At 44.9% G+C, this 26,825-nt stretch overlaps 1 protein-coding gene across 2 annotated transcripts in view; it reads left to right on the forward strand.

The window, feature by feature from the left end:
• Positions 1 to 26,825, forward strand: part of ADAMTS7 (ADAM metallopeptidase with thrombospondin type 1 motif 7) — a 79,825-nt gene that overhangs the window by 34,117 nt on the left and 18,883 nt on the right. For both annotated transcript variants that reach the window (XM_075858372.1, XM_075858374.1), the window contains 3 exons: positions 5,660 to 5,804; positions 6,049 to 6,141; positions 7,523 to 7,668. In XM_075858372.1, the coding sequence (XP_075714487.1) occupies positions 5,660 to 5,804; positions 6,049 to 6,141; positions 7,523 to 7,668 (384 nt within the window). The remainder of the gene's footprint in view (positions 1 to 5,659; positions 5,805 to 6,048; positions 6,142 to 7,522; positions 7,669 to 26,825) is intronic.

The following is a 26,825-nucleotide window of genomic DNA, read 5'->3' on the forward strand; positions in this document are numbered from 1 at the left end:
ATTACCTCCGCCACTTCATCTCTTCACAGCACGATAACTGGGTACAGCTTCTTCCATGGGCGGAGTTTTCATACAACAACCACACAAGTGAGTCCACCACTTCCACTCCGTTTCACATCGTGTACAGTCAACATCCCAGAGTCCCTCTTCCTGTGTCGACTTCATCTCAGGTACCCGCTGCTAACTCTGCATATGGGGACTTCCTGCAAATCTGGCAACAGACCCGATCCTCTATTTTGCTGGCGGTCGAACGCATGAAGCGAAAGGCAGATACTAGGAGAAGAGAGCCGCCTCAGTATCTTCCGGGGACTAAAGTCTGGCTGTCCTCTCGGAACATTCGCTTGAGGGTGCCCTCATACAAGTTCGCTCCCAGGTTCCTTGGTCCTTTCGAGGTCCTGCAACAAATTAACCCTGTCTCCTATAAGCTGCGGCTGCCTCCTACCCTCAGAATCCCTAACTCCTTCCATGTGTCCCTCCTGAAACCAGTGGTCCTGAACCGCTACATCAAGACCTCTAGTTCCACAGTTGCTCCCAGCGGTCCTTCTGATGTATTTGAGGTAAAGGAGATCCTGGACCGCAAGAGAGTAGGAGGAAGGACTTTCTATTTGGTGGACTGGAGAGGGTTTGGTCCTGAGGAGAGGTCCTGGGAGCCAGAAGAGAACCTCAGTGCTCCTGCTCTTATTAAAAAGTTCCTCTCTCACTCTGGCCCCAAGAAGAGGGGGCGTAAGAGGGGGGATACTGTAGCGCCCATGGCTGCGGGCCGTCGGGTTTACTCACCTCCCGACGCCCGCAGCCATGGATCTGTGAGCGCTGGCCTCCATCTCCCTCCTAGGAGATGCCAGCGCTCACTTCCGCTCCGTACGGCTGGATCCCGTAGGGTGCGCGCGCAATTAGGAAATCGTCATCACCATCAACTGCCACGATTTCCTGGTCTATAAGAAGGCCCCTGGCCATCTAATCCTTGCATGAGCGTTGTTAGTCTTTCCCAGTCTGTCTCGCAAATGGTTCCGTAGTGTCTCCCGTTCCAGCTGTTACCCGTGCCCTGTTACCGTTCCTGTATTCCGTGTTGTTCCTGTGCCTACCCGCTTTCAAGTGTCTTCTGCCACGTCAAGTGCCATCTGCCACGTCAAGTGCCATCTGCCACGTCAAGTGTCTTCTGCCACGTCAAGTGCCATCTGCCACGTCAAGTGTCTTCTGCCACGTCAAGTGCCATCTGCCATGTCAAGTGTCTTCTGCCACATCAAGTGCCACCTGCCACGTCAAGTGCCATCTGCCACGTCAAGTGCCATCTGCCACGTCAAGTGTCATCGGATACTGCCCGCCACGTCTGCCGCCACTTGCCGCACCTGCCTCCATCCGTGCTGAAGCCACAGCCACCGCCCGGACTATTTCAGGTACCCGAGCATACTGTCTGCCATTTACTTCTGCTTAGACTGTGACCTGGTCAGCTGCCTCCCCGCTACGGCGGAGCGGCCTAGTGGGTCCACATACCCTGTGCCCGTAAAACTCAACAAGTGACTCCCCCAGTGTAGCTCCCCCTAGGACATATAATGCATGCAGGTTGTTGGTACCCTGATGCATAAGACTAAACTGATATTTAACCCAAGAGACACATAAGTCTGGATAGGAGCTTAATACTCTTTAAGCTCAAAGAGGGGGACATTCCTCCTATCAAGCTAGCTATTTCTACTAGAAGACCATAAATGTCATTGTGAAATAAATAGGTAAGATGGACAGCTCACCGACCACTAGGGCCATTGCATCTAGTTGTTACCAAAGAATCCATAGTATTACATGGTGTTATCCAAACTGGACAATTAAATGACGCACGTTTCCACTGGATACATATACTTTCTCCCTTATTTTCACTTTTCAAATGTCAATTGTTCCATTGGTAAAGTTTGACCAATGTGTTATCAAGTTTAGCATGTATAAAGGAAACACTTTCAGACTCATGTAAGCACTAGCTTCTATGAATATATAAAACTGTGTTCCCCAACTAGTGGCTTGGTAGCCACATGTGGCTCTTAGGCCCCCTGCATGAACTTCCCAACTGTTGGCAGCTCCAGATCCTATTGTGTACTAGTGTCACTAAGAAGGTAACAGTATTACTAGAACTTGGTACCATGGCCAAAACATATATCTGGCAGAAAACACCAGGATAAGAGCCTTAAGTCTCGTTCCCGATTATTGCATTGTGTAAACAGGGCAATGTTCGCTCATTGGCAGATCGTATCGTTTATGCTGCAAGAAATATTATCGTTGTCGGCAGAACATCTTCCTGTGTAAAAAGGTACATGTGCCGCCGACATGCATTGCTCCTTGTGAAAGAAAAAAAAAACTTCCATACTTACCCCTTTCCTCTTCTCTGCGCGTCGTCCGGCCTCCCTGGACGACTTTGCAGGCCATGTGACGCTGCGGCCTGTGATGTGGCTGCAGCCAGTTCTGGGTAAGTCGTTTTTTGTTTTTTTTCTGAGTTGCGATTTTTGCGGCGGAATCACTGCAACTCCGCCACAAAAGTCGCAAACCTTGGCATTCTGGTGAGGGTTTGCAACAAAAACGCAGCATAAATTGACATGCTGTGGATTTAAATTCCGCACTGCAGGTCAATTTATTAATGTTTACGCTGCTGTTTTTTTTCTCGCACCGTGGAGATGAGATTTTCTTAATCTCATCCACTTTACTGCTACTGTAAATGCTGCGGAATTTCCGCACAGCATTCCGATGCAGAAATTCTGCAGCTTTTATGCTATGTGGGATGGATGGATGGATGGATGGATTCGCACGTGGAAGCTTTTGTTGCAGAAATTTTCTGCGACTGAAAATCAGTTACCTTCATCTGATTGTGGTTGTTTCTGCAGCAGGTGCAGGATATCTGCAAGTTCCATTCAGATGTATGGAAATGATTTTTAGTTGCAGAAAATCTGCCACGTGTGACTGAACCATAAGGGCACGTTCAGACGTGGCAGAGTTTTTCCGCTGCAAATGTTGGTGCAGATTTGGGGCAATTACGCAACGAATCTGCACCAACATTTGCATATTTGACAGGTAATTCAGACGTTGCAGAAAACACAGCGGACTTGCCACAGATTTCAGTTTTTGCATTGCAAAGGCTGAAATCCGCAGTGAAATTCCGCTTCTTCTCCGCAACAGACAGTGCATGCTGCGGACTGAAAATTCTGCACCGTAGCCTATGGTCCGCAGCGGAGTTTTCCGCAACGTCTGAACTAACTTGCCTAAAAATGTGTAGAAACAAATTTAAAAAACGGCCGCTGGAGAATTCGAATGCGGACTGTCCGCAGCAGAATTCCACTGCAATTTCGCCACGTCTGAATGTGCTCTAAGGGTATGTTACCACACACAGGATACGCTGCAGATTTTGTGCAACAAACAATCAGCAGCAGAATTTTAATAAAAACGCTGGTAAATCTGTAACAGGAATCCGCGCCAAATAGTGTGTTTTTCCTGCTCATATTAGGCCCGTTGTGGAAAATCCACTGTATTTACGCTACGTGTAACTTGCTAAGAATTGCACACGTGCACGATATTTGTAGATAGTACGGTGTTTCATACAACTAGCCAGCGAGCAGGAGCATCCCTCCATGACCGATGTCAGTTTAGGTAATAGAGTACAACAAGAGCTACACTTTAATAACTTGATCATAACTTTAATAGGATTTATCCCTTACACCTAATCCACCCGACCGTGTATTTGTAGATTCCCATCAGTGATCGGTGGAAAGATAGGACATGTCCTAGCTTTCCATGGAACGGAGAGTTGGGTCCGTTTTGACGGATCCGATTCACCCACTAAAATGAATGCATCCATGAAAACTATCGGGTGCCACTCGCATTGTGGGAAAAACGTCACGAGTGGCACTCGGTCGTGTGAACTGACATGATAATATTTAATGTGGCTTCACACTATCTTTCATATCAGAAAGCGGCTTGTGGTTTTCAAAAGGTTGGTGACTTCTGATAAAAAATGTGCCTGTTCAACAAGTCGTTGTGACCCAAAGCAATGACAATTTTTACTAGAACATTCTTAGTTGCTCAGCTATATTCCTTTTTTCCAGGATATGTCACATTCTGTAGAAAGTTATGGTTCCGGGATGTGAACTTTATAGTATTCAGCTTATTCTCCGCTGATTTCCAGCCATATGTATTCCTTTTTTATCTTGCTTTATTTACATGAATATAAATCTTTTCTGAACAGCCCACGCACCCCTGAAAACCCACCGGACAATAGCTGCCCCTTCTACTCTCCTCGCTGCCCCCCACCCACTTGCTTCCTCTAAAGTTTCCAAACACAAACATGAAGATCATCCACTTCCTGCCACATCACAATCAGAGATAACCATGAAATATGGCCTGGAAAAATAAAGATCACCATGATAGGACACACACGCTGTGTCAAGATATTGAGGGGTTAATCCTCTGCCTTGTTCAGTTGTTCGTCATACTTTTTTCCTTAAGCTATTGAGTTGTAGATCCGTATAGTTGATTTGTTCCAAAGAGATTCTGATCCTGACAATTGTACTGTTGTCTCCCTATTAGATTTTTTTGTGTATATATAAAACATATATTAGAATATTATATTAATTTACATTTAGCACCAATATTAATGAACTGGCCTATGTAACCCCTAACAAGCCAGCCACAATGAGCGAACGCTCGTTCATCTGCTGATCGTATCGTTTAAAAAAAGTAAAATAATATCGTTGTCGGCAGAAAATCTCCGTGTATACAGGGAGATGCGCTGCCAACATGATAATAATGTATGAGGAACGTGCGATCGGAGTAATGTCTGCTCCTCAACATACATTGCTCCTTGTGACAGGAGCAAACGAGGGCCGATCAACGACCTGTCTCGTTGATCGGCGCTCGCTGCACCCGCCAAAATCAGCCGGTGTAATAGGGCCTTAGCTCAGATGAGCATTGTAGAAATGCTGCCGTTTTGGACTCATCTTCATGTTTTGCAGTTATCTTTATCAGGGTTGGAGTGTGAGATGCCATCTAACTCCCCCACAAATCTGATATTCACACTTTTCATAACCAGGGGCCAAGGGTTATCATTAGGTGGTTATCTATAGCAGCATTTCTCAATTCCAGTACTCAAGTACCCTCATCAGGTCATCCATTGAGGATTCCTTTCAGTTATCACCATAGGTGTTTTCTCTAAAAATCTTTAAAACATGACCTGTTGGGGTTACTTAAAGACCAGAGTTGAGAAACAGTGGTGTTTAGGTATCTTAGATTAAGGAAATGTTCACACCTGGAGGATTTTTATGAGCAGTTAGGCGCGGATTCCGCACCTAAATCCACACTGCATGAGGTTCTTGTAGCCCTATTTACATGCCTCGGAAAAAATTGAATAATGAACACACTGAAGATTTTAAAATCCACAGCATGTACATTATTTCCAGATTTTGCATGGTAAAGCCGCAGAGTAACTCCATTCTTCAATGGGGCTAATCCACTTGCAGATCCGCTGGCACATCCTTGTCATACTCAGATTTCTGCCGCGGATTTTCTAAAAAAATCTAAATCTGACAGTTGTGAACATACCCTAAGGTGTTTGCATTCTATGGATACTAAATATGGTGATATACTGAATTTTTGTCTAATATTCTGTGTCTTTTTGAATTTATTTTTATAGCCGTGGATGGGGTCTTTGCTTGGATGATCCACCTAGTAAAGAGTTGCTGGATTTTCCTTCTGTGCCCCCAGGAGTCCTGTACGATGTTGGACATCAGTGTCGATTACAATATGGATCTGCGTCCACCTTCTGCCAGGACATTGATGTAAGACAGTTGTCCATAGTGAGCTGAATTTTTTTATGTGGTTATATAACATTCAATTCAACATTCAACATTCAATTTCAGAATAAGGCCTCATTCATTGCTTTACAACTTCAGAATATTACCTGCATCACCAGGTAGCAGTTGTGGCGAACTTGTATCCAGAAATTATAATTGCCTTTCAATGGTATTTGATGCCCTGATGAAAAGCCATTTCATGCATATTGTCTATGCTCCACCCTTACAGAATGTGTGCAACTCACTCTGGTGCACTGTGGGAACAACGTGTCACTCCAAACTGGATGCCGCCGTGGATGGAACCACCTGTGGTGATAATAAGGTATAAAGTGGACACATAGAAGCAGAAACTGGGTTCAGAGAACTTCACAGAGCTGTGAGGGAACCATTTTTTCAGCTTTCAGGGGAGGGATGTAAAATTGGGCAGACGATACTCTATATCCGTGTTTCCCAACCAGGGTTTTTTTTAAATTTGGTTAAGGGTTCCTCAGAAGCAGAGACATAACTTAAAATTTCTGGGCCCCAATGCAAAGAATTTATTATAGTATTGGTCTCCTCATATAGGACAGAAGGACCTTTTTAGGCTTTCTCAGGCCCCAGGCAAGGGGATGGGGGCGATCTCAACCTCTGCATCCCCTATAGTTACACCCCTGAAAACAGCAACAGCAAGAGTTACCACCTTAAGAGAAGACATGGGAAAGTTTAGGGTTTTCCCCGGAGGGCTTTTCCACCATGGTACCAGGAGGTTGGGAATCACTACTCTATCTAGCATGGGTCAGCAACCTATGGCAACGGTGCCACAGCCGGCACGTGGGTCATGGTTTGCTGACACGCTTCCCTCTACCGTTGTCCAGCGCCATTATGTGCTTGGCAGCGTGGAGACAGGGAGAGAGCGCGTCGCTTCATTATGCGCATGGCGGCGCTGATCATCAGGTGAGAGAGAAGGGCTTCATTGTGTTTGTCGCTGCTGAACACTTGGCAACACTGCTCTCTCTCTCCTGGTGTTCAGTGTCCCCAAGCACATAATGAAGCGCTGCTCTCTCCTGGTGATCAGTGCCGCAGGGACGGAGTTCAATAACCATTCTGTATAAGAAAAAGTTAGCAAAAGTAGGAAGCTCTCTCCTATGTGCACCCCTTCCAAGCTGCTGTTCAGTAGTCGCGGTCTCTCCTATGTGCACCCTCCACAAGCTGCTGTTCAGTAGCCGCGGTCTCTCCTATGTGCACCCCCCCCAGCTGGTGTTTAGTAACCTCGTATATACCACAGATGGATCATCTTTGCAATGAAAGTCAGGGACAAGGGTCACACTGAGATGTAAGTTTAATTAACTGATTGTTTTATGTCACATGCGTGGTAACAGTTTGTTATATGACTTTCATGTTTACATGGCACACTGAGTACAATAAAAAGTTGCCTACTTCTAGAAAGTTCCAAAACACCTCAGGGAAAAAATATTTGTTAGATGGGAAATAAATTCCTGAAATAGAAGAATATTTAAAAATTACATTTTGCAGAAAGAACCAACCAAACAACCAGTTTGATTTCTAAAAGGGGGAATATATTTATGATGGCTGATAAATGTCCTATGAAATTAGGAACATGGAAAGAGAGTTTGTTCTTAACTGCTTTGTATGTAGTAGAAATAACACTGTTTGTAGATGTTGTAGTGCTTGTTTTTCATATAATTTATCTGCCTGCTTTGCAGTGGTGCTTTGGTGGTGAGTGCATCCCAGTTGGACAACGTCCAGCTGCTGTGGATGGAGCCTGGGCATCCTGGAGTTCATGGTCATCATGTACGAGAAGTTGTGGAGCTGGTGTGCAGAATGCAGAGCGGCATTGCAGTAATCCATCGTATGTAAACACGTGTGATGTGTCATTATCACTTGTCATCTCTGTCATTATTATTGTTTTTATTATTATTAATAATAAAGTGAGAGATAGTTGTGGTCAAAATATAGTGAATTAAGGCTGAATTCAGACGACCGTAGTATACGTCCATTTGACGGCCGTTAAAACAAAGGCCGTCACACAAACGCATGTACTTCAATGGGACCGGTCACACGGCTGTTGTTTCAATGAACCATGTGAAGTGTCCGTTGAAAAATAGAACATGTCCTGTTTTCTTCCGTTTTCACGGATCCCTCGATAGACTCAAGTCTATGAGGAATCGGTGAAAACGGGACCGATACGGGTGCAACTCGGACGTGAAAAAGGGCAGTTTTTCACATCCGAGTTTGCACTCGTTCGTGTGAATCTGGCCTAAGAAAAATACATAATTACTTTATTATGTTATCCCTATGTAATGATTTAAGATTTTTTTTCTTGCTCGATATGAAGTTCATAGTGTGGTTTGATTAGCAAACAATACTTTTTTTTGTGTTTTCTCATCATGTCATTTTTAAATCCAAAATTCTGTGCTAATTTCTTATTATATAATTTATTGTGGTCAGAACTGTGTTTTTCTGATACAGAGCTCCAAATCCCTGCATAGACATGAAATTAAAGGGAACTTGTCCCGGCAAACATGCAATCCGATCTGTAGGCAGCTTGTTATAGAGCAGGAGAAGCTGAGCAGATTGATGAATAATTGTGTACAAAAAGATAACCTTTATTTATTTACATCCCTGCTAACTCTTGGTTTAGGAGTCCAGTGGGCGGTCCTACTCAGTAATTGGAAGCTATTTCTGTATTCCCAATCATAGAGGGAAGGCTGTCAATCAATGATTAAGACCGCCCACTAGACTCTTTAGCACACTGTGAACAGGGATTTTAATGAATAAATTACAAGTTATAATTAATCTTTTTGCACAAAACTACATATCAATCTGCTCAGCTCGTCTTGCTCTATAACATGCTTCCTGCAGCTAGGCCAGCATTGTCAATGGGACAGGTTTCCTTTAAGAGATAACATTCTGGCTGTGTGCAGCCGCCACAAGAGGGAGCTTAGGAGCCTAGTGAATACTGTTATACACTGAACTCCTAAGCTGCCTCCATTCATTTTAAATCTGTGTACTGTACAATCAGAAGTGAGAAATGGATGCACAGAGCTCTGTTATAGATATCCCATGTACATGTTTAACTCTCTCGCTGCAGAAAAGTGTTGAAGTGACAGCTAAAAAAATGAATCGCTTCAAACTGCATGCATTAACAGCGCTGTGGTTTGGTAGACAGAGCACTACAAGTCCCAGTATACCTCACTATGGCTAACTTTCTGAGTATACACAAGACATGATAAGATATACAACCAGCCAATGATCTTTCTTCTAGTTCTTGTTGCTGGTGTCAGCTGGAAATTAGTACTGATGGTGGGTGGACTTGTCAGCAAATAATATAGTACTTGCTTTTGAACAGATGGTATATTCATAAATGATAAGTATTCTTTTTGCATCTTGGGAGAATGTCCCATGAAATTTTATTATAAACATTTAATACTGAGTGGATGGTGAATAAATGGACACTGCCAAGTAAGTGGTTAAATCAGAAATAATGAAGGAATATCCATCTTGGCTTTCATCTGTTGATGGCAAGTTATTGCAGTTGTTATTTGCATTATTCCTTATGCGAACGTTTGTTTTTTAAAAAATAAAGGATCATAGTATCAGTTGGCTTATTTATCTAGAAATCAATGGGGTTTTGATCTAGAAAACAATTATAAAAAAAGCAAAATGGAAAGTTGCTGAAATTCCCAATTTTAGAAAACAATAAGAATTATTAAAGCCTAGCCGGGAATAGGTTACGGTATATATAGTTTGATGAAGACATAGGCAATTTATTTATTTACAAAGTGCTGTACTATGTCATATGAAACAGATATATAACTACAATTAACAGAGTAAAATAGTAAGATAGTGTAGGAGAGGGCACTACCCACATCAGCCTACAATTTAAAGAGACCGGTAGCCAGAGATTAGAACTGGGTGTTGCGCAAGCAGAAATTAGACTTGGTGGTGGTATCCATGTTATAAGATAAAGGAGGTTATATTGAAATGAAGGTTGTGGTTATAGGAGAACATTAACCCTTTAAGGACTGAGACATTTTTTGCATTTTCGTTTTTGTTTTTCACTCCCCGCCTTCCAAAAGCCACAACTTTTTTTATTTTTCCATCAATGGAGTGGTGTGAAGGCTTATTTGTGACAGAGCAGTTGTAGTTTCTATTGGCACAATTTAAAGCACCATATAATGTACTGGGAAACTGAAAAAACAATTATTTCCGGGCTGAAATTGGAAAAAACTGTGATTCCTCCATTGTTTTATTTTTGTTTAGTTTTTACAACTTTCACTGTGCGGTAAAAACGACAAAGTAACTTTATTATGCAGCTCAAAACAATTACGGTGATGCCAGATTTATATTGTTTTTGTTTCTATTTTACTACTTTTATAAAGAAAAAAATATTTGTTAAAAAAAATGGTTTGGTTTCACCACATTCTGAGAACCATAACTGTTTTTATTTTTTCGTTGATTGAGCGGTGTGAGGGCTTATTTTTTGTGGGACTAGCTGTAGATTTTATTGATACCATTCTTTTGGTACATACAACTTTTTGATCACTTATTATTACTTTTTTTTTAGAGCTAAGGTGACCAAAAAACAGCGATTTGGGCATTTTAATCCAAAAAAATTATGCAGTTTACCTTGCGAATAATGTTATTATGTAATAGTTCGGACTTTTACGGACACAGCGATACCAATTATTTTTTTCACTACTAAAAACTTTTTCTTTCACATTTAATAGTCCCCCTAGGGGACTTTAACCAGTGATCGTTAGATTGCTGGTACAATACACGGCAAAATACTAATGTATTGCAGTATATTGTAATTTTTACAGGCTTCTGTTAAGATGCACGGCTTAACAGAGGCAGAGTGAAGGCAGACCTGGGGGCCTTCATTAGGCCCCTGGGCTGCCATGACAACCATCGGCACCCTACGATCGCGTTGCAGGGTGGAAGATGAGCTGTCGGAGGGGGCCACCCCCTCTTTTTAACACCTCAAATGCTGCGGTCGCGATTGACCACAGCATTTAGGCCCTGTTCACACAGAATTTTTTGCAGGCAGAAAATTCTGCCTCAATTGTCTGCACGCCGTTTGCCGCCCGCGGCCATTGAGCGCCGCAGGCAAAAACGCACCAAAAAACGCTTTCTCTGCCTCCTATTGATCAAACCGAGCAATACCCCAAAATATCCCAACGGTCCTAGTGACTAATACAATAAACCAAAAAGAGAAACAAGTCACGACCAAATAATAGAAAAAGTAACAAAGCCTTTATTGAAGTCAATTTAGACACAGAAAAACACATAGACATAACTAGACATGATAAAATGAGCCCTCATACAAAGATGGAATCAGAACATAAAAGCAGCATGGCCCCCCAGGTGGAAAACCGGTCAAAAGATCGCCCAGGAAAAAGTGCTTGAATCATGAGTTTAAAACAAGTATCAGGTATGGTACATTTTGCACAGATTGGTATAATGAAGTAAGAAAGATATAAATGCAATCACAGAAATATGTATCACACAAACGGCAATGTGCCTATACCTACAAAGTACAACGCTGGCCAGGAAATCAGGACCGCAATGAGGGGGGACCACTGCTGCACCCGACGCGCGTTTCGCTGATGCTTCGTCAGGGGTTGATGTCCAAATCACCACCACAGCCCTAAATAGTACCATTGATGTCAATGGGAGGTTAGAGACGTAAACGCCCAAAGATAGGGCATGTAGCTTCTTTCTCCCGTGAGATGGTTTTTCCGCTTGCGGGAAAAAACGCCTCCGCATCTCATTGAAATCAATGCGAGTCATTTTCAGCCTATATTGGCGCGTTTTCCGTCGCGGTTACCGCGTCAAAAAACGTGTAGAAAAACTCTGTGTGAACAGGGCTTTAAGGTCGTGGTGCGCGAAGCAGGTAGATGGACTATGGCATGGGAGGAGGCATGAGACAAGTCCTGGAGGCAATAGCTTTTAAGTCAAACTCTAGGGGAAAAAAAATAATCCTTTGACCAGACCCACGGGGTTCTACATATCCCCAATGTTTCACTACCCTAAATTCAACAATTTCAGAGATTTCCTACTATCCTTTACTAGGACACAGTAGGACTGGCATGAGCAACCTGGCAGGCAGCATAGGAAATACTACATCTAACAACCAGTGCAGTTGGTAGTTGTAGTATTTTCTATGCTGTCTGCCAAATGACTCATGCCAGTGCTGCTTGGTTGTGCTGGCTAACAGGCTTCAGCTGCGGCCTAGTAGAGGACAGTGGGATATCTCTGGAATGACGGCATTCAGGTAAAACTTTGTGGGAAATATTGCTGTACATGGGTGTGGCCTAAAGGTAAATTTCCATTTTTTACCTGGAGCTACGCCTTAAAGAGGTAGAGAGGATATTTAGTACAAATCAGCGATTGTGTTTGGGTTGGTACCTGGAAATTCGAGATGAGACAAGTTGGAGAGGGTTCGTATGTTAGTGTAAGGATTTTCAATTGCATTCTCTGGGAAATTGGCAGACAAACTACACAAGAGTGTAGCTATAAGGGGTGCCGAGGTAGAAGTTGATCCTGGGCACCAGTATTATAAATGGCACATGGTAGTTGGGGGACCCTGTTACAGATTTTGCATTGTGGCTCAGCTCCTTCAAAGTACTTCTCTGGATCTACAAATCATAAAACTTGGCGGGGCATAGTGATTTGTAGAAAAGAGGAGGCCGTACTGCAGACAAAAACAGAACCAGGGGAGGCCTCCATGACTGAAATAGATGGGAGGGGTAACGAGTTGGTTTGGCCTATGGTATTTGGGATAAGCTAGTAGGAGGGCTAGTGAGGAAAGGGGTGGGGGGAAGTAAGGGGATGTACCTTTCCCTGTGCTTTCTCTCCCTCTCTTCGCCGGGACGCTGAAGCAGGAACATGTCCTTCCCCTCCTCTGCTTCTATGGCGTCTGATGCTGAGCTGCTGCAGCAGCTGCTGGCCGCTGCTGCTTCCAGGGAGCCGGGTTGGCTGCAGCGGGAGATTGCGGCGCTGATCGCGGGCCCGGCGTCAGCTGATGTCCGGGACTAATCGGAGGCTCAGGGCGCAGGCCGGGAGCGCTCCCCCGCAGCATCAGCTCCTTCGGTGCAGGAGCTTCCGGAGGTGAGAGCGCATCGCTCGCGGGGGACAGGGAGCGGGCGAGGAGATCCTGTCTCCCCGACGACGCCGGATGCAGCCGGCACTTCCGGTGCGAAGCGCACCACGAGGCGCTCGCGACCTCCGGCTCGTCTGAGTCCGGAGGTGATGCCATGGGCACGGCGCTGCAGGAGGAGCCCCTCTGTGGACCCTTCAGGCCGGGCTGCGGTGCAGACGTCTGCTGCTCCGCGGGCCGGCGGCGACGTCCACAAGATGGAGGCCTTCAATTCCGGCCACCCCTCCTCCTTCGTCCAGACGGGGCGGAAGTTTATCGGCGGCCCTGCATGGCGAAGTGCCAGCCAGAGGGTCGGCTGGATCAGACGAGGAGATGACAGTCGGCGAGGGTGTCGGTGATCGACGTCAGTGGTGTGCGTGCCAGACAACGGGCACCAGGGGGCCGTTGCTTCAGGACAGCAGAGAGGAGTCGAGTGCCGCCAGGATGATGCGATGTTCCTTCCTCAAGTCCCGTCCAGGAGCTGGAATTCCCTGTGCACACATTGCCAATGCGGACAACGCCACAGCGGGACCGGAGCATTGGATGATGGTGAGCGGCGGGCCTCTGCACGTGGACACGCGGGTCCGGCTGACGGGTACACAGCCCCTGGGCAGCCTGGTGAGTTGACTCCTACTTTACCTTTTCCTGCGTTATTAATGTCGGGTGTCAGGGGCGGATGTAGTTGCGTCAGGGTGTTCTGGGGTTCCTGCGTCGCAAGCGCGTGGGGATAGGGATAATCTGGCAGAGTTAGTGGGTTGCTTGAAAGAGTTAGTGGGGCGGTTGGGGGGGGCCCCGTCCCCCGGGCAGGCGGTTGTGACCCCGGTTGCGGTTTGTACGGGTCAACATACTAGCGCCCCAATCCTAGGTACGGGAGTTATATCACCTGGGGAGGTAGTGGATGCGGTAGCGGTCTCGGTGCAGACGGAGTTGCCGAAGGAGGTGGACAGGGTGTGTTTAGATGATCGTGCACGGGGTGAGGTTTATGTGTGTTACGAGGGCCCGTTGGGGGCCCATTTGAAACAGGAGGCTAGAGAGCGTATTTGGAAAGACGAGTACGTTGAAATTTTTTCCCTTCTGCCTTTGGAAAAGTTTAATTTGGATAAGGTTAAGCGCGACGAAACTAAGAAGGATGAGGAGGAGAAGAGACGGTATCGGTTAATCCCAAAAACGTTCGTCAATTGGTTGCAGGCTTTCGCGATATTGGCGAGTGTTATTGGGGAGAAGGCACTGGAACAATTGCTCGGCTCTGTTTTGTTACTTAGACGCGGTGGGGGAGGCTCATAGGGTTTATGGGGGTCAGGCGTGGCTCCGGTACGACGAACAATTTAGTCAGCGAAAAGCAGTGCGGCCAAACACTGCGTTGTACAAGCAGGGTCAGTCCTTTCCCGGGAGCGGGGCGGCAACCTCTGCTCAGGCAGGGCAGGCGTCGGGCTCCAAGCTTGGAACATGTTGGCAATTCAATGAAGGCCAATGTAAATTCAGAGCCACCTGTAAGTTTAAGCATGTCTGTTCCCATTGTAGCGGTCAGTCCCACGGGGCGGCAAAATGCTTTAAAAAAGGGCGCCGACAAGGGGGAGCAAGTGGTTCATCTGGTCATGGGGGTGACGCCAGTGATGGTCAAAAAGGTGGCCCCCTATCTAAGTAGATACCCCGACAGGGAAGGTGCGTTGCTGATTAGTTCGGGTTTTGGTTCGGGATTTATTATTCCGCCGCCGCCTTACGCGGTCCCTTTTACGCAGCGCAACTTGCGGTCGGCTTATCAGCATGCAGGGGTAGTATCAGAAAAGCTTAAAAAAGAGGTGGAGCTGGGCAGAATGGCGGGCCCTTTCACGTCGGTTCCGGTGCCGGATTTGGTAGTGTCACCCTTGGGCGTGGTGAAGAAACGGGAACCGAACAAGTTCCGTCTCATACACCAGTTGTCGTTTGCCAAAGGGTTGTCGGTTAACGATGGTATAGATCCTGACTTGTGTTCGGTCGTCTATACGTCATTCGATGCGGCGGTAGAGCTGGTGCGCGGGTACGGACGGTGGGCTTTGATGGCAAAGATTGACATCGAGGCAGCTTTTCGTTTGCTGCCGGTGCACCCTGACAGCCAGCGGCTTTTGGGGTGTTAATGGAACGGGGGATATTTTGTTGATCGTTGCCTGCCAATGGGCTGTTCTGTGTCGTGTGCGTATTTCGAGGTTTTTAGCTCCTTTTTAGAGTGGGTTGTTAGGAGTGTTGCGGGAGTGAATTCGGTTATACACTATCTTTACTACTTTTTGTGTGTCGGTCCGGCGGGTTCGGGAATGTCCGCGAACTTGCTGGAGACGGTTACGTGGGTGTCCCGGGAGTTTGGGGTCCCTTTGGCGGCTTAAAAGACGGAAGGTCCGACGTCGTCCATTTGTTTTTTAGGGTTTGCCATAGATTCAGTGGAAATGGAGTGTAGATTGCCGGAGGATAAGCTGGTGGCTTTGCGGTTGGAGGTGGACAGAGCGTGTCGTCTTAAAAAGATCACGTTACGGGAGTTGCAGTCGCTGTTGGGGAAGTTACATTTTGCCTGCCGCATCATGCCGATGGGTAGGGTGTTTTGCCGTCGGCTGTCAGCTGCGACGGTGGGGGTTAAGGAGCCGCATCATTTTATTAGGTTGGTTGCTGATCACCGAGAGGATTTGCAAGTATGGCTTAATTTCCTGGCTACCTACAATGGATGCTCCTTATGGATGTCTCAGGCGTTGGATCGTTTCTATATGGAGTTGTTCACTGATGCGTCGGGGACGGTGGGTTTCGGAGCGTTCTTTAAAGGTCAGTGGTGTGCGGGCACGTGGCCGGCCTCGTAGGTGGAAGGGGGTTTGACGCGCAACTTGGCCCTGCTCGAACTATTTCCCATCGTGGTGGCAGTTACCATTTGGGGGGATAGGTTCCGGGACAAGAAAGTTCGCTTTCATTGCGATAATCTGGGGGTTGTTATGGCGATAAACAATGTGTCGGCGTCGTCTCCTCCGGTTGTTCGCTTGTTAAGAAAGTTGGTGCTCACTTGTCTGCAGTTGAATGCGTGGGTAGTGGCGGTGCATGTACCGGGGGTGGAAAATTGTATCGCTGACGCACTTTCTCGCTCACAGTAGGGTCGTTTTCGTCAGCTGGTGCCGGACGCGGACTTGACTGGGATGGACTGTCCCAGTCATCTTTGGGAGCTGGTGTACGGGCTGCTGGTGCCTTGATTGAACGATCCCTAGCCAGATTGACGTGGGCACAATATTCCGCTTGATGGCGTCAGTGGGAAGAGTGGATTAGGTCCCTGGGGGATGTGGTGTCTGACAATGACAGGATACTTGCGTTGCTGTTTTGGCTGGGGGAAGCATTTTCTGCTGGTTGCACGGTTGCCAAGGTCAATCGCTTTATGGCAGCCATTGCTTTTGGTTTGAAGCTCCGGGGATTGGTGGACGTCACAAAGCATTTCTTGGTGAGCCAAGCGTTGTGGGGTTTGAGAAAGGGTGTGGTGGTAAGGGACAGGAGGCATCCAGTGTCATTTCAGTTGCTTTGTGAGTTGGGTGAGGTTGTGTGGCAGGTGTGTAAATCACCTTCTGAGAGTAAGCTGTTTCATTTGGCTTTTTTCGGGGCTTTCCGGGTGGGGGAGCTGGTGTCCCCTAGTGCGTCTACTCCGGGAGGTGTGAGGCAGGATGATGTAGATGTGTATGGGGATAGAGTGGAGATAGTTCTTCGTTATTCCAAAACTGATCAAATAGGTAGGGGAAGGAGGTTGGTGTTGTTCGCTTTGCCAGGGAAGGCGGTATGTCCGGTTTCCTGCCTCAGGGAGTTCTCGGCGGGCGCAGTTATTTCGGATTCCCCGTTACTTCGGCATTCGGACGGTACTTTCCTGTCGCGTTTTCCGTTTGTGGCAGTGTTTAGAAAGTGCTTGGGGCGTGTCAGATGCGGGCGGAACAGTACTCGTCTCATTCCTTTCGGATAGGAGCGGCGACGGAAGCTGTAAGGTGGGGTTTGGACGACGCCGGTGTGCAGCGTATCGGGCGCTGGGAGTCAGCGCGCTTTCGCTCGTATGTTCGTCCTCATATGCTGTAATTTGTGTATTTCTGCATTACTGATCTGGGTGTGTGCGTTCCCGCCTGTGATGTGGTGTTGTGTGCAAGGGTGAATGGTGTGCGAGTATGTTTTCCTTTGTCTTGCAGGCCCTCCTCCTTGTTTGGTGTGGATCATTGGGCATTCGTATGTGTACTGGGGTGCCATACGGGCGGATGTACGGCCCGACGGCAGACAGCACAGGATTCAGCGGGACACAGCGATTTACCGGAGTTAAACACCTTTGTACTTTTGGACAGGGTACCGGGGGTGTTGGTTTTGCATGTGGGTGGGAATGATTTGGGCTTACGCCCTTTTCGGGAATTAGTGCGGGACGTCAAACATGACCTGTTGTGCTTGTGGTCATCACATCCCCAACTGGTGATCGTGTGGTCGGAGATCGTCCCGAGGAAAAGTTGGCGGTGGGCTCGCTCCGTGGATAAGGTCAATAAGGCTCGTATTAAGGCCAACAGGGCCATATCTGGTTTTGTGGCACGGAGTGGGTGGGTTGCTGTACGGCATTGCGATTTGGAGGCTGGGACAGGCAATTATTGGAGGGAAGATGGAGTGCACTTGAATGACGTGGGAATGGATATGTGGAGTCTGGCCCTGTCTGAAGGGATTGAACGAGCGGTCGGTGTGTGGAGGAGCTCACAGGCTTGAGGTGGTCAAGGCCTATGTCGCTTTGGCGGGGGGAGTCCTTGAAGTAGGTCGAAAAATGTGGTGGGGGGGAAATGCATCACGGAATGCACCCCCCAATTTTGTTGGAAATCGGCTTCTTAGGGTGTTACCCCTTTTGAAAGCTGTGACATATATGGTGGAGGTCATCTGCAAAAAGGTAATCAGTGCCCTCGAGCCGGGTTATGGCTGGGGGTAAGGTATTGGTGGGCAGGTGACCTGTAAATACTAAATATTGGTGGCTTCAAGGACTTTCCCCTGTCATTCTTTTGTTTGACCCGGAGAGGGTCATATGGTTAATTATGTTATGTTGAATTCCTCAGAGGGGAATTCAAAAAAGTTATGTTATATGGTTATTTAAAGTTATGGTTATTTATGATAATAATAAACGGCTGCTGTGGCCATTAAATTCCAACTCTGTTTCAGTGTCTGCTTTATAAAAGGGAAATAAAGGGGGGTACACGACGCGACTTATTTGAGTCATGAAATCTACTTGTCTTTTCTGCTTAGCTTTCAAATTTCTTGAATGAAGTGCCACAAGAAAGATGACAGATGTAGAAATATTTATAGATGAATAAAAATCTTGACAGCACCTGATGTGGAGCATCCGAATCGTCTAATATTCGAGAGGAAACACATAATAAGAAAAATATAGTACAGCATGATCATCTAGAGAAATCTGAGAACGTGTGGGTTTAATTCATGTTAATACCTACAGGAGACTAGAATAGAATAGACTCATTTTGGATTCCTCAGAATCACCTCAGCTCAATGACCGTCTCACAGAAGCAGTAGTATTGTATCTTGCTTAAGACAAGAAATGAGCCTTTGCAGATGTTCAGATGGCAGAAAGCATAAAAATTACTGGCGAGGATGCAGTCTTCACATTGAGCCCTGAAGCTGTCTTTGATAACAGGGAAAACCAGATGTTGGCAATAGACCATCCATCAATTGGACTGTCTAATTCTTACAGCAGATGCTTTTCCGCAATATACTTTGAACATTTCTTCATTTAACAGAAAACAAAGGTAGATTTTTGCCCTGCACTGACAGTAATGTCCAAGAGTCAGACAATAAAGTAAATAATGTAGCCAGACACCACTCACATTTCTATAGTGAAAGCAACCGGAAATGGATGTTATATCAGGCCATATAACATCAGGGCTCCTCGCTAAGTCAGTTATTTCTTCAATATGGGGGTAGGAGAGCAACTTTGTACAGTTTAGTGGCTCATAGGTTGCACTCGAATACTTTTGTGCCTAGTAGTAGTCCATAGCACAAATCAGTTCTAAACCTACTTTAGATACGGAGAAATCTAATGTGTACTGCACCATTGGCTTAGGCAGATTACAAACTGCTATAAATGGCAACATGTATTCTGATGACCATCTCGCTGGAGACCTGCCTCAGCCCTGCTCTGCTCTCAGATCACTCTATAAAGGAATTATACGCCGTTTCTTGTATACAAAACGTAGGTTCACCTTTAATTCTCCAATTTAACCTATGCTTTAGGTGGAGATGTAGATACTGGAAATAGGAATTTTTCTGTTTAGAACGTATTGGTGGATTGCTGTTGCTATTTGGCTAACACCTGACTTTGTCCGTCATTTGTTTTGTTACTTACTGAAAACATTGGTACAGTATAAGTATGCGTATTTGTCTAATGTCAACAGTCATGTGTCTACGGCAGGGAGACTCTTTTTCAGGGACACCCACTTTCAGCCTTTATAAAATTATTCCATTAAAAATATGCTCTATGATACCTGCAGATCTCTAATGGAGTGTTAATTTACCACTCAAGACTACTTGGGAGCTGCTTAGCAAGCACAGCAACTTTATAAATTTTTCATTAGGGTGTCTTAAGGACTCCCTAAGGCTAGGACTTCTATTGTGGTATGGCCTAATGAATAATTATAAATGATAAAAAGGATTATCTTGGTACAGCTTAAAAAAAAAAGATACATAGAGACTGATACAGTATATGTATATTTGTGTGTATATATATATATATATATATACACAGTTGAGTCACATTATTGTGACCACCTCCTACTTTTTGGTGCCACAAGGGTGGCAGTATTTCTCAAACAGCGCAGTTTGTGAACCGTTTCGCATGTTGCTGTGGTGAAAGTGTATTGAGAGTGGGCAGATGGCACCATTGTAAATAACCAACATGGAAACTGCGTAGCACCACGTGCCATTGATGTGGGAGATGAATGTCGGCTATGAAGGTGCGCGAGGGCCGAATGACACGCTACAGTGTAGCAGCTCACCGTGAAACTCAACCAGGGGGCTACCAGACGTGTGTCTAAAACAACAGTTCAGTGAACCCTAGTGCATATGAGGCTCCGAAGAAGACGGATGGTCACTGCTCCTATGCTAACAAAGGTGCATTGGAAAAAAAGGCTTCAATTTGCACGGCAGTATCGGATTAGGACCACTGATTGGCAAAAGGGTTGGCTTCTCCGATAAGTCACGTTTTCTGCTTCATCGAACGAACGGACGTTGGCATGTCAGGCAAGAAACATCAGAGAACAAATACCCTGCAACCATTGGTGGAAAGACACGAGCTGGTGGCATTCTCTGGGCGCACTCATCCATGTGGAAGGCACTCTGAACTGATTTCGGTATGAATCCATTGTTGCAGATCACATCCAACCATACATGCTGTTTGTCTTCCCTGGGGCAGATGGAACCTTCCAGAAAGACAATGCGACATGTCACACTGCTAGAAATGTCCGACAGCGGTTGGAAGAGCACGACCAAGACTTCCAAGTACTTTTCTGGCCCCCTAATTTGCCAGACGTTCACTGTATGGCTCCTCCGCCACGCACCTTCCAGCAAATGTGGGATGCACTGCAGTCAGCATGGCTCCAGATACCGGAGACAACCTACCACCACCTTATTGAGTCACTCCCAGCCCGTCTAGCTGCTGTCCGTGCTGCACACGGCGGTTACTCTGGATATTAGCTGGTGGTCATAATAATGTGACTCGACTGTGTATATATGTATATATATATATATATATATATATATATACATATATATATATATATTTCTGTGACATGAGACTAAATCTCTAGAGGAAGTGGTTGTTATTTCTCGGAATAATGAAAAATTAAGGACTTTAGTCCATTGGTCAGAAATGTAATTTTAAGTAATTAAAAATATGATCCCTGATACAGACACTATTGCGTTGAACATCTGCACACAGTTAAGAAGAATTAGATCTGTAATATACGTAGGGTTCATGCTCCCATCCATTTGAGCTGTTCCCAGGATATTAACGTAAAATAAAGCCATGATGTGACTCACTGATAGGCCTTTTCTTTCAAGGTCTCAGCCTGGTAGGGAACCTTGATGTGTTTTTTTCTTTCTAGTTTATTTTGTTAGGTGCTAACAATATTTGTGAACCCTCTTATATTTTTTTTTTTCTCCATGTTCCATGCTTGTTGAGGAAATCACAATGTTACACGTCATCATAAGGCCTCATGCATGTGGCAGCAAGTGTTCTATAGCCCTGTAGGGAAATTAAGCTTTACAAGGTGGCCATCGAATTGACTAGTCTGTCCGTGTAATGCATGGACAAGTCGGGTGCATGGGTGTAATGCATGGACAGGTCGGGTCCTCCAGAGAAAGAGATCCTCTTTACCGCTGCTCTCTGCTTCAGCTAATTAATTAAGGGCCCAAATAAGGGACCCCCTTCTTTAACTCAGAAAGCCGTAATAGGGAATTAAAAAATAGAGCTTCTAAGTCAGACAACCCCAACTTTAAATCTGACCACGCCAACATCTTCATGGATTGTGTATGCTCTCCCCATCCTTGCATGGGTTTCCTCTCACATTCCAAAAACATACTGATTTACGGAAATGTATTATCTGTCCAGTACCATCCCTAAAGAAATCTAAATGCTGTAGGTCTGACTGTTGACACCTCTGGTGATTAGATTTTATCCCTGGGGGACCCTGTGGGTGAATTGTATGGGCGACCAAAGTAATACATGGTAGCACCCAGTCCACCAAAGCGGGATCTGCTCTATTTAGAGTTTCTCAAATCTTTCTAATACAGGGGAAGCCGGTGCGGGTGCCTCCCCTATTAAATTCATATGTCCTATTACGGCAAATGTACAGGGAATATACAGTTGGGACATCTCCTTATTAACCACACATTATTAAGGCAACAATTGAGCACAAATCTTTATTGGTTATATATCAAAACAACAAAAAATATACATATTTTAAGTGTCATGAGCTTCGCAGGACATATACAAAGATAAAAACCTAATATAAGAATCAAAATAAGTAGTCAAAGCTTATACACAAATAGCTTTAAATAAGAATCTTACACTAAAACATTATGTGCTGGATGGATCGCTACCTCAGGCTCCTTTTAGTTAACTTTCTATTATTTCAATCCCATCTGTGTGTATGTGCCTGAGATAGAAATGATATTGTTTGGCACACTGGAGATGGAGACGATGTGTGGTCATTTTCAGTAGTATTGCCATATTGAACTATTTTATGGGGAATGGCTAGGTAAAACATTCTATTAGGTAAATTACCACCTCCCAATAATAAATTATCAGCATATCAAACTGATATGAGACAAAGATCTTCATGTGTAGACCCCCATCTGTGATGTCATTTATTTTGGTGTGTGATGATACCAACCTCAGGTAGCAAGCAAACTAAGAAGTGTTCTGTAAACAGTTACATACAAACTGTTTATTGGGTGTAGCGCTCCTTTAGGATTAGAAAAAAAAGTCCCTACATGACTCATTTCTGGCTCGTTAATGTGATTTTTTTTTATATAGACTGGGAACAGGAAAATATGAAGATTCTATAAAGCAGCCACTAACAAAAATAAAAACAAACATTTTTATTTCCCTTTTAATTCAGAATTCCAGTTATGTAAGGCTCTGTTCACATGACATTATGTGAACACGTTTAGTGTATGTGTCAGGAAAGCTCCCGGGGCATATGCTAAATGTAGCCATATGCCCCCATTCACCCGATGGAGGCCAAAAGAGTATTATTTTTCCTTCCATCACAGTGGTATGCGTTTGCGCTTTCCTATAGAGTTGGACACAACAAAAAAACTTATACCACGCGGTATACTTTTTTTTAACATTGTGGCCAAAGGGCAACATATGCCACTGTATAGCTATAATCATCAGGAGTATAAAAATACTCCCAACGTATACCTCCGACATATTACTCTGACATGTTGTGAACAGAGCCTAAGAAGGATAACAATAAAAGTATGAGTACATTATAATGTAGGAGCTACATTAAAACCTTCTGGAGGTCTGGCTGGTGATGTTGCCGTGCAAGAAAAGAGAATCTAAAGCTGCAAAAACAAAATAACATTTGGAACATGGAATGTACATGACCTTGTGGCAAGAGAAGCTTGAAACGGAGAGGATGCACACGGATCAATTGAAGAACTTGCCCAGTGCATTGAAAGTGGATTTTAGATTCTAGACCTCATTGATAGAGAACCAGAAGAAATTAAAGACACTCTCAAAGAGGAATTAGTAGAAACCTTGGGAAATATGAAAAAATCGAAGAAATCGAAGTCGAAATCAGAACAAACATGGAAACTGCAAAAATGAGAAGAGAAAGCAAAGCAAATTTTTTTTTAAGAGAACTGATTGTGAATTCCAAAGAGCTGCCAGGAGGGACAAAGACCAATACTACAATATCTGTAAAGATATTTAATATGGAAACCAGCAAGGAAAAACAAAGATTATTTTCCAGAAGATCCATCAAATTAAAAATAAATCTCAGACTCGATTGTGAATGCAGAGAGATGAAAATGGGTAAATTCCCACAATCACATTCCTGGCCTATTGTCCGCCATTGTTAATTTCAATCAAGTTTTCAAAAACATTTAATTTTACAAACAAAACTCATGTCAAGATCCAACCCTCCTGAAAATCTTTTGCTGCAAGTATATTTTTACCTGGATGGCCAGGGATCCATCCTCCTGTAGTTCTCTGCAGCCTAACCGAGCATCCGCTGTAGATATCCGCTATGCTACTACAGCTGCTATGCTTCTAGTGCCGTAGTCACTGCACTGGGCTGACAGAGACGCAGCTCCTCTCACTCCGTGTACAGTGCTTGGCTGGGCTCAGCAAGTGCAGCACCCAGGGCCGGCCTTAGGGGTGTGCGACCTGTGCCATTGCACAGGGCGCATCATTCCAGCAGGTGAAAGGGGGCGCTGCGTGGCTCTCTTCGGCTGCAAGCGCCTGGGCCCGGCGACTCAGCAGCTGCCTTCCTGCCCGGGTGCTTCTCACTCAGTAGAGTTGCTACCGCTTAAGCAGTCATAGCGGATGCTAGCGATGACGTGAGTGCTCGGCTGGTGGTCATTTTACTGTGAGTGGGGGGCTGATAGTCTTCAAGTGGTTTCCACCTCTGAGCTCCAATTGAAATTAATAGGAGGCAGAAAATAACTGTGGGGCTCGTTTGGAGTGCTTTTTTTGCCTGCGTCTTTTGCATTGGTTTCAACGACTAAAAAAAAATGCAAAAAAAAAAAGGTCAAACAACGCTGAAGTAATTTTGAGGCAGACTTTTTTTGCATTACAAAAAACGCTTTGTGAACATACCCTATGAGTGTAGTGCTTGTTTTTAGCCATTTTCTGTCTTTCTCCAAAAAAAATTGGTAGTGGTGCCTTGAGGAAATTTTCTTTTTCCAGTGGTGCCTCGAGTCCGAAAATGTTAGGAAACTCTCTACTAGGCTACAGCATCACGCCAGCCTACGCAAGGATCCCTTCGTGGAGCAGCTCAGTTCGTCGTGGGAACGGAGCCTAGGTGAGTTCAATTTTTGCTTGTTTGGGGGCACTGTCTACAAGGGGGAGGTGGGGGGCTGTGTGGCATGATCTACAAGGAGGAGGTGGGGGGCTATGTGGCATGATCTACAAGGAGAAGGTGGGGGATTATGGCACTATCTACAGGGAGGCTGTATGGCATAATCTACAGGGATGCACTACCTACATGGTGGGGCTGTGTGTGGCAGTCAGGGGAGGGGGGCATTATACTGTGTGGGGGCCACTAAGCGGACATTATACTGTGTAGGAGTACTACAGGGGGCAATATACTGTGTGTGGCACTTAGGGGGCATAATACTGTGTGGGCACAATTAGAGGACAAAATACTGTGTCCTTGAAGGGGTTACGATATATTATATTATTAAATATGATTATTATACTGTATGGGGGGCACTAAAGTGGCATTATACTGTGTGGGGGCACTATATAGGGCATTATACTGTGGGGGCATTATACTTTTTTATGGGGCATTTTTTTTATGATGGGATGGGGTGCCGAAAGATCATTTCGCACGGGGCGCCATCTATCCTAAGGCCGGCCGTGGCAGCAACAATCATTTTCTCAACTGCCAATGGGAATTTTTTTTCCAGTAAATGCCACACACATGTATTATTTTGGCCATATATAGGACTGATGGTGGTGGTGGGAGAGGGGGGTGGATGTGAGGATGTGGAGACGAATGTTCTCTATTCTTCTAAGAGGAAAGCATTAGGAACTAAAGTAGATGGTGAGAAAACACAGCTGAAAAGCTCATAGCAAGCATATTTTAGCGTAGGGACTCTGTCTACACTAGTAATGAGGGCAGTTTGAGTTTGGAAAAAAAGATAGATTGTAGGATAACCCCTTTAACAGACGAGACAAAGATTAAACAAAGGTTGAAGAAATATACAGAAGGAATTTAACGAAAAGACATACACAGCGAAGACCCTCTTTAAGATGTGATCTACACTGAAGAACCTTCAGTGTTGGAAGACAAAGTCAGAATGGCTCAGAATTGTTGCCAAAAAGAAAAGTCTCTGGAGATGGTGGCATTGCAGAAGAATTGCTCCAAGCAACTGAAGAAGAATGAATCAAAGTGCTGATAAAACTATGCCAGCAAGTACGGAAAACCATGCAATGACCAACAGATTTTATATCTCGATTACATAAAGAGGAGGCTTGTAAGAATGTGCAAACTACTGTACAATGTCACATCACAGACTGGACCCATATATTGAAAGGGCATTGCCTGATATACAAGTTGGATTCAGAAAAGGCGGAGGAACAAGAGACATCATTGTGATTTATGCTGGATAGTTAAAAGTGCCAAGGACTACAATAAGAAAGTCAGCATGTGCTTAAATCAGCAACGCTAACCTCAGATCAACTATGCAATCCATTGTACTAACCACTTAGCCCAAGTGCCGCCCAAAACTTTGCATTGAATTAAAGAGGGTTTGTTATGGGGGAACAATTCAATGAATAACAAAGTGCTCCTCTTTGTTACTCAGAAGCCCTGGGTTTGGAGTTCTAGGACATTTATTTTTTGAAAATGACAAACCAGTTGGATAAATCTTTGAAGTTGTTAGGAATTTGCATTTAGAGTGGGTAAAGTTCTAGTCTCCAGGCGCTCGGGTTTACATGTGGCATGAGCAATAGCTACCAAATCATGCAGAAGAACACTTTAATCTTAAGCTAAGGCTACATGATGACTTTTGGTTGCCCACAAGTTATGGTGTAATCGAGGAATTATTCCCTATGGAAAGCAAGGTTGCAGATGACCATCACAAAAAGTCAGATTTTTGCGATCGTCGGAAGGTTGCAATTTTACCATGACTTTTCAGAGCCCAGATTAATGTGTAACTCTACCCTAAGGCAGCATTCAGAAGGGTGTAATGGTTCTATGGTGATCTAAGTTCAGTTCATTAGAACCGGGGGAGGTCCAAGTATTGTGGTCTTAATACAGCCGCTAAAATGCGGCAGCAAATGTTCTACCGTGATTATTTTTTTTTTTTTTTAGTAATGTTTCCTGTAAATGGGGCTTTAAATGCAGATAAATTATCTTGGAAATGAAGAACGTAGAGTGTAAACTGTTAGGGGGAAAGTTAACATTTCTACGCCAGTTTTTTGGCAAAACAATGTAGCAAACAGCTCAAAAGTCACAAAATATTGGTCATTTCCCTTGCTCTCGTCACATTTCAAAAAAGTGGATGGAGATCAGCAGAAGAAATCTGGCCACTGTGGCCCAACACATTTACTATAATTTATGCCAGAAACTGGCGCAAATTAAAGAGAAAATCTGCGCCAGCTCCTGGATTTTATT

This window comes from Rhinoderma darwinii, chromosome 3 (assembly GCF_050947455.1).
Source record: "Rhinoderma darwinii isolate aRhiDar2 chromosome 3, aRhiDar2.hap1, whole genome shotgun sequence".
NCBI classification, from domain to species: domain Eukaryota; kingdom Metazoa; phylum Chordata; class Amphibia; order Anura; family Rhinodermatidae; genus Rhinoderma; species Rhinoderma darwinii.